Genomic DNA, 8,491 nt, shown 5'->3' on the forward strand with positions numbered 1-8,491 from the left:
AACAATTTGATTTGAAGTAGAAATTATTCTAGTGTGAAGGGAACAGTAACTAAGAGCTAAGCCACTGACAATTAATCATTAGGTAATTCGTTATAATAATTATCTTGCTGTCAAGCGATTAGCAGGTTCCAGTAAAAAACAACAACACCGAGGAACGAATCTATAGGATAAAACTGAGAAGCGCATCTATAGGATCAACAGTACTGACTATCAGGGGAGATACTGCCACCTGCTGGTGAGGAAAACACCCTGCGGCTACGCGGCCGATCAGTAATTGCAATAAACATAAACAAAATACGCATTTAAACAGTTCTTTATAAAATGAAAATGGTGTTGTACACATGACAGGTGGATTCACGACAACCAAGGGTAGCAGTGGGAGAGGTGGAAGCTCACTGCACTGCAAGACACCGTAGTTGAATCAAGAGCAGCCGTGATTTGCTTACACCGCTGAATGTGTCACTCCACGTGACCTCGCTGCGAGAGGAAAAGTGCTTCCGTAATCAGCGAGGCTGCTTAGCCATTAGCCATTTTAATTAAAGACAGAGTGCGTGTGGGTCAACAAATGATTTATGCCGAACTGTGTACAGCAATGATATTTTGAAACCACACACACAAACACACAGACTGACACAACCACAGTCAGATATACTTTGAAAATAAAGGTTTCTTTTCTCTTTACAGAACGAAATAAAGCAGTAAAACAGAAGTAGTGTTCCCCGTCTGGGGGGGATCTGGGGGTCACAGGCTGGAGCAGTCCTCCAGTAAGTCTCCTAGGAGCTCATTCAGGTCCTCGTCTGTGGAACAGAGCCAACCAGTGGATTAAGGCTAAATAAACTGTCTCACACACAAACACACGCACACACACACATTCAGAAAGACACACTCAGACACACACACACACACACACACACACACACACACACACACACCAGTATCTCAGTAGACAGACTGGCAGTCAGACAGACGTCCCTCCCCACCTCCCCCCACATCCCTCGTCCACCTCCCCCCTGACCCTCACCCACCTCCACCCACCTCCCCCCACCTCTCACCCACCTCCGCCCCCGTCCCAGGCCGGGTCCTGCGGGGCTCCGTGGAGCTCCGAGTCGGGGGGAACCTCCTCCGAGCGGGTCCCAGGGGCGATCCCTCGCTGGCGCACCTCCTCACCGTCCTCGTCTTCGTCCTCGCCGCCCTCCTCCAGCTCCAGCTGCATGGAGGAGACGGGGCCCAAGGGGGCCGAGGAGAACGGGCAGGCGGGCTCCTGATATCACAGCACCCGCCGGGGCGGTCTTTAGGGGACGGCGTGGGTGAACCCCTCCTCAGGTGGATTCATGGTCGCGTTTCATCCTGCCGCTAAACCTCCCTTCCCTGCAGCAGTCCCTCTGTTTCCTTTAGCTTTTTTTTAAACCGTGTTTTGATGAGTGAAAGTAAATGGTAAATGGACTGCATTCATACAGCGCTTTTCTAACCAGTGGCCACTCGAAGCGCTTCACAACGATCGCCTGACATTCACCCATCCATGCACTCTCACACAGCGCCGGAGGCGTCAGCCATGCGAGAAGACAGCCAGCTCCCCGGGAGCGTTCAGGGTGAGGCGTCTCGCTCAGGGACACACCGACACCCGACGACGAGGAGCCGGCGATCGAGCTAGCAACCTTCCGGGCGCAAGTCAACCCGCTCTACCTCCTGAGCCAAATGCCGCCCACCCAAAAAGCCTTTCGGCGCTTCGAGAAATCCCAGCTGTTAGAACCAAAGGGGAGAGCGGCTTAGTCTTCCTCTGCAACCCCGGAGGTGTCAGAGACCCTTTGATCCACATAGACCGGCTCACACAGAGAAAAACAGATCCTTCTGTGTACAGCCCCGGCTGGGTTTCATTCATCAGACACCACAACGACAAGGGGCACGGAACAAAGGAACACGTCGAAGGCTGAAGAGTCGGGCACTTAATGAAAAAACTTAACGTATGTTGTGCGTCCTTGCACTTAAGAATAGTACTGAGCATTGTGTGGCGTCTTATCCTAGCTATCTCTGTTGTATAGGGGAAATGGGTTCATCTTACAATTGTTACTGCTTGGCACTTTGTTCTATTACAATTACAATTAGGGCATTTAGCGGGGGACACATCAGGGACACATCAACACTCAGCTAGGAGGAGCTGGGGATCGAAATAGCAGCCTTTCGGTTACAAGGCAACTGCTCTACCTCCTGAGCTAAACCACCCACCCATGAACATCCTCACCATACCGACAGCTGTATATTGTTCTTTCTTCTGACTAATGCACTCATTGTTAAGTTGCTTTGGATAAAAGCATCTGCTAAATGCCCTTAATATAAATGTTGTTTACAATGTACACAGACAGGTGTCTTGTTCCTTCACAACACAGCGTGCGTCTGTGCATGCGTGTGCGTGACTCACCTGCATCAGAGGAGGGAGGTGCGGGGTGACGGAGGAGGTGGAGGAGCTGCCCTCCCCATCAGGAGGGTAGATCTTCAGCAGGTTACTGGGCGTGACGTTCAGGTAATGGTTACGGTGGGAGGGCGAGAACACACCCACCTGGGAGTAGTCAAAAAAAAGGAGGGGGAGGGGGGGTCAAACGGGTGGAGGAGGTGAAGCACAGCACAGCGGCCCCCGCCCCAATGCCATGTCTGCCTTCATGCCCCCCCCCCAGGGTCCACTGGTGAACCCCTCCTCCTCAGACTGGGAGCCGGAACACTGGAGGCAACGCTAGGCGGAGGGGGCTTAAAGGGTGCCGGAGGTGGGACTTAAAAGAGCCGTCATTTCAGCGTAATTGGTTTGGAACCGCCGTCGCCATACGCTCGCTATTAGCGGGTTAAATAATCGGTGAAACGACCGCGTGCATCGGTAAGACACATCTTGGAATAATTTCAGATTTCTTCAGCTCGAGCTCTGTATACAATCTCTGGGATCTCACCTGCAGCACCCAAAACGGTGCAGCTCATCCATCGCTCTCCTGTTGATGCGTGCGTCGTGGATCTAATACATTCATTCTAGTTCACATATTTGCGTGTCATTATTCATTTTGCATTTCTAACTTCCATCTTCCCCATCCCGACCGTCTCTGGTACTGCGGCTATTGTTTCTTTGTATTTTAGTTTGACCATTTTCTATGGTGTTTCATGCTCTTATGGATGACTCTTTTTCTTAAATAAATCTGTACACCGTGACCTTGATGTGTGCGTTAACAGATGATATGCGTCTGTCAATTCTCCCTCACGGGGATCAAATGAGGTGTGAGCAAGGGCGATGGGGTGGTGGGGCGATGGGGCGATGGGATGATGTGGCGATGGGGGTTCCGTGGGCAGAGCCGTGTTGGGGGAGCCCTCTTGCCTGTTTGAGCAGCAGCACCGCGCCCGCCTTCAGCTCGCCCAATCTGTCCTCCAGGAGGCGCCGGTGCACCGTGCCCGCGATCTCACCTGGACACACACACACACACACACACACACACACACACACACACACACACACACACACACACACACACACACACACACACACACACACACACACACAATGTGATTGTGTGTGCAGGGGAGCAGTCAGTTAAGGGAGAGTATTTCTGCATTACAGCTTCTTTGAATTTCATATGCAAAAGAAGATAAGTGGAAGATGTGAAGGGAAATGTAAGGTAAGGGTATAGTTGGTCCGTACGCTCGCAATTGTGCGCACAACACTCTCACACCCCCACACACACCCACAACCAAACACACACACGGGTTGAAAATCCCTTCTGATGCTGTCACTAGTCTCAAAAATCCCAGCTTTTGGTTTCCGGCCCAGGCTCTGTGCCGTTCCCCTCCTCGCCAGAGTTTCTGCTACAGCACAGTACGACTGCTGGGTCCCAGACTATGCTGTGGCAGAACTGAACTGAAACGCATGCAGCCAACCAGTCACCTCCCATCATCAATATGCCATGTTCAGATATTCATTCTTCATCGTCACACGTCTTCATGTGGCTCAGAGCGACTACGGCACTCAAAGCCTCAGCTGGGTGCGAAGGAAGGGCTCCATGACCTGAGAGTAGCTGGGGCTCATGTTATTGCCTGCCCGAGTTCCCTGCAGCGCTATGGGGGGGGGGTCCAACATGAATGCCGCACCCCCAATTGATGGTCACAGTGTGGGACCGGCTGGTAAAAACACTCAAGCCACCGAGGGTTGAGAAATTGCCCGATGGCATGCTGCGTGTTCTCGCAGAGATGGATGGTCTCTCTCCCCCTCTCTTACTGATTGATTTAATAAAAAAAAAAAGCTTGACATATTGAAAGAAGAACAAAAAAGACAACAAGGTTGTTGAGACACTAAAAAGAAAATGTAAATTCGCCCATTACGTCTGTCGGCTGAAATAGGAAGATTGCCTCAGCTCTAAGAGTGTGATAAGTGCAGGCTACGCCATAATAGCCATTTTAGGGACCACAATGCGACTCCAATTATGGACATCATGCCCCGCTTGTCTTGTCTTGTCTTGACATGACGAAAAACAAAACAAACGATATAATTAAACAGCCTGTTGTTTCAGACTGAATGCGCCATTGTTAATTAGCCATTCCACTCTAAATGTCTCAAGTATTGGTGTTTCTGGAGAGTGAATAGGAGGAGAAAGGAGTGCTACCTGTGGGGTCTCTGAACACGGCCTTGGCATCCGCGTGCGTATGCATGATGCTCTTCAGCTGCACTGCCATGTTGGGCACCTTGTTCTGGGCCAGCTGCCTCAACGCCGCCTGGGGAGACCAGAGAACCAATCAGGAACCAGGACATTGAACCATTGAGCCAATCAGGAACCACAACATATTCGGGCCTCACCCTATTGAACCAATCAGGAACCACAACATTTAACCATTGAACCTATCAGGAAGCACAACTTTGAACCTTTGAACCAATCAGGAACCACAACATAACTCTGGCCTCGCCTTAATGGCCCCCTCGATGAAGGAGGGTGACCCACAACGTCAAGCGTCACTCGACGTTGCAGAAGATTCTCATTCCCAGGCTGGCGTCGGACGAACGCCACAATCTCCATTAGCGCGCTGTGGCGGCGTTTGATGCCAGCGCTGGGGGTCAATCACAGCCATCGCTACAAACAGTAAACAATCCGTCGACTAATCAATAGACAAATGTGGCGATGGAACGCTGCCTGCCAGGGGAAACACTCTTTTAACGGGCAAAAATACATTTACGGGATTACATTTATTTTCATCCTGAATACCGATGGCTGGGATGCAAGATGGAATCCATGCTAAGTGCCTTGCGGATGCAATCAGGTGCGCTCACTTCAACTCCTACCTGCAGGAGCCAGGAGATGAAGAACTGGGAACCGGCTTACCTTCCGCAGCACCATGACAACGCTGTACGAGTGCAGGAAACACGTGGCGTTCCTCTCGTCCAATCCCATGTCTGCCTTCATGGCCCCCCAGGGCCCGCTGGTAAACTCCTCCTCCTCAGACTGGGAGCCGGAACACTGGAGCAACGTGAGGTAGAGAGGGATTAATGGGTGCCGGAGGTTGGATTTAAAAGAGCCGTCATTTCAGTGTAATTGGGTTGGAAACGCCTTCGCCATACGCTAGCTATTAGCGGGGGAAATGCTCTGTGAAATGACTGCCTGCCTCTGTGCGACACAGTTTAGATTAATCTCAGATTTGTTCCGCTATCGCTCTTTAGAAATCTCACCTGCAGCACCGAAAGCGTTGAAGTTTATCCGGCTCCATCTGTCGCCTGTTGATGCGTGTGTCGTGGATCTAATATTTACTTTGGGGGCACTGGCTGTCTCATTTGATACACACATTTGTGTGTGCGTGCATGTGTGGAGTATGGGTGTAGCGAGGCTGCGGTACCTGGCTTGGCAGGCGGGCCACAGCGCCGTGGGCGGGGGTTTGAGGGACCGACACCACGATGTCATCCAGGTTCTGGTTCAGGGACTTGGGGGGGGGGGGGGAGACAGGGGGGAGGTGACCGTGTTGTTATCCCTGGTGGTGATATCATACCCACCTCGCCCACATGTGACAACAGTCATGTGACATTGTTACGGTAAAAACAGAGCAAACATCATTAGGCTATATTTCAATTTGTCAATAACCTCCAGGTGAAGGACGACAGATTCGACTTTGCAGGTACTCTGTGCATATATAGACATATTCTTCCCCATTATTTTTCAAACGTTTTTTTTTTTTCCACACTATTAAGGTCCTGTTCTTCTGCTATGACACCATTTCCAAACCGGAAAAAAATCAAATTCAGCCGTCTCTAAGCCCTGCCGCGCCTCTGCTCGACTGCATTGACGTTGGTCATCTCGTCGGTTAAATCCCCGTTTTCCCTGATTAAACATTAACAAACGAACCCCAACTGATCCCACGTGAACCAATAGGGGAGGGAGGGACAGACCTGCTGGGGCAGCAGACCCGCCGGCCCGGGGAAGCGGCGGGCACTGGGGGGCTTGGCCCCGGAGCGAGGCCTCTTCCTGGGGGGGTTGTTGGCGGCCGACACCAGCCGGACCAGGTGGTTGGTCAGCACCGGCGTGCTCAGGGGCCGGGGGCTGTACATGGGGGGGGCCGCGGGGGACCCGGCCTCAAACTGGCCCCCCCTGGGCGTGGTCCACGGCCTCTGCGGCGGGGGGTGGCGAGAGCCTCTCGTTGGCCGGGGGGAGGGGCTGGGGACGTTGAACACCACGGGGCTCCAGGGAGGGGCGGGGCCTACAGAGGGGCGGGGCCCTGGGGTGCCCGACGGCACGCAGTGCGGCGGTCGGCGCGGCGACGGCCACACACCGCCAGACCCTCGGTACGGCGTCCGGGATTCAGGGTGTGTCCGCCCGTGGCTCGGGGGGCGGAGCCTATCGACTGAGGGTATGAGGTCCCCGGCGGTGGGGGGGTCTAACGTCTGCTGGTTCTGGACGCCCGGGCCCACCTGGTGCACGCTCTCATCCAGGTCCGCGAGGTCCACGTCCCAGTCCTCGAACTCATCGTGGACCTCCAAGGCCTTCTGGGGCCTGTCGCCTGCTGGGGCCCTCAGCTGGGGGGCTATGTCCGGACAGGCGTGGTGTGCAGAGGACGAGGAAGGTTCTGGAACGGAGGAGATCTGCCTCAAGCCCAGACGGGGAGTGTCTGTGGCAGCCGTCTGCGTGGGGCCGTGTGTGGCCTTATTCAGGGCTTTGAGTGTCTGGCGGGAGGAAGTGTTGTCCTGGCCACCTGGAGCAGGGGCGCTCAGTGCAGAGGATGGAACGGGAGCGGACACGCAGGCAGGCACTGCTGGGGAAGCCCACTCTGCCTCGAGCAGGTCCTGCACACACAAACACACACACACACACACACACACACACACACACACACACACACACACACACAAGTTAAAACAGGTGTTTAACAATGCAATGAAGGAACACAATGGTAGGGACTACCGGAATAATGAAGACTGTATTGCCATCAGCTGTGAACGTCTTGTTTGAGTCACCTCATCGTCGAAGTCCTCGCCAATGCTGAACAATCCGTTTAGTTTGCAGGTCTGAAATAGAGCAATTACAACACGAGAAGCTTGAGAATTACTGTATAACATAAACTTAAACTTTGAATGAATATGCACTGTTTTCTTGCCATTAGCCACTGAATTCGTTTTTTCCGATTTGCTTACCATTGCTGGGATTTGGTGATGAAACTTTTATCGAATCATCTTCAATGGTGGCAGAGGATTAACGCAATCCATTGATTATCTCATAACATCAATACCAGCCCGCTGTCTTACTTGACAACAAAAGGAAGGAAATCGAGCCATCACCGAGATGCATCGTGAAAAGTTTAGCCTTGGCGCCGCTGCGTTTGAGCTCAACGTGCTGACGTACGCACTGTTTACTAACGCGCTTCCGGGTCTGGCCCCGCCCCGCCTGACGTATGTCAGCCTCGCAGTGGAGCCTGAACAACACCGCCCCCTAGTGGTCATATCTGGACAGGACGTCCTCGCACTGGAGCCTGAACAACACCCCTCTCTAGTTGTCAGATCTGGACAGGACACCATCGGCGTATCAGCTTGCAGGCATATCTAATAATAACCACTGTTGGAGTTGCGTGGAAAACAGTTTTGACACAGTAGGTCATTAAACCAGTCTCCACTTGTGAAAGAGACGCCTAGAGAATTGTAGGCATACTAATGCATATTCTTTACGTGCGTGTATCTGAACCCAAGGACAACTGTTGCAAGACAGCGTGAGTATAACAGCTATGTATTCGGATCGGAGCATATATATTTATTTTACATAACGACGATCGAAGAGAAACCAGTTTCTCTTATCAACATTGCACTTACTCCCCGTTTTCCTTGTTGACAGTTTTTTTGCCACTTCACTGTGCATCCTCTTCCTCTTAAAGCAATCTACTGAGGGGTCTTTAAAAGCGCTCCAAACTAAGAGTTACGACACTTAAACTGTAATAAATAACTATAAGTAAACCGCATAGGTGACCTTGTTAACTGTTCCATTTGAATGACACAGATCCT

The 8,491-nt window shown here is 52.1% G+C and overlaps 2 protein-coding genes across 2 annotated transcripts in view; one reads left to right on the plus strand and one right to left on the minus strand.

Moving 5' to 3' along the window:
* Positions 1-665: 665 nt before the first annotated feature.
* hrob (homologous recombination factor with OB-fold) lies at positions 666-7,782 on the minus strand. The gene is made up of 10 exons (XM_079747151.1): positions 7,634-7,782; positions 7,457-7,507; positions 6,395-7,285; positions 5,848-5,931; positions 5,340-5,474; positions 4,629-4,737; positions 3,350-3,435; positions 2,417-2,554; positions 1,057-1,261; positions 666-797 (listed from the first exon to the last, which is right to left on the minus strand). Exons 1-10 carry the CDS (start codon positions 7,634-7,636, stop codon positions 742-744), a joined length of 1,758 nt encoding a protein of 585 aa, XP_079603277.1. The 5' UTR covers positions 7,637-7,782; the 3' UTR covers positions 666-741.
* Positions 7,783-8,006: 224 nt separating this feature from the next.
* Positions 8,007-8,491, plus strand: part of asb16 (ankyrin repeat and SOCS box containing 16) — an 11,425-nt gene continuing 10,940 nt past the window's right edge. The window contains exon 1 of the mRNA XM_079745981.1: positions 8,007-8,202. The gene's annotated coding sequence lies outside the window, so the exon portion shown is untranslated. The remainder of the gene's footprint in view (positions 8,203-8,491) is intronic.

The sequence above is a fragment of the Pollachius pollachius genome, assembly GCF_949987615.1.
Source record: "Pollachius pollachius genome assembly, chromosome: 11".
NCBI classification, from domain to species: Eukaryota; Metazoa; Chordata; class Actinopteri; order Gadiformes; family Gadidae; genus Pollachius; species Pollachius pollachius.

Coding starts and splice junctions, on each gene's coding strand:
- hrob (XM_079747151.1), bottom strand. Junction 7,286..7,456: donor GCGAGGACTTCGACGATGAG/GTGACTCAAACA, acceptor TTGTGTGTGCAG/GACCTGCTCGAGGCAGAGTG. Junction 4,738..5,339: donor TTGTCATGGTGCTGCGGAAG/GTAAGCCGGTTC, acceptor TGGTCTCCCCAG/GCGGCGTTGAGGCAGCTGGC.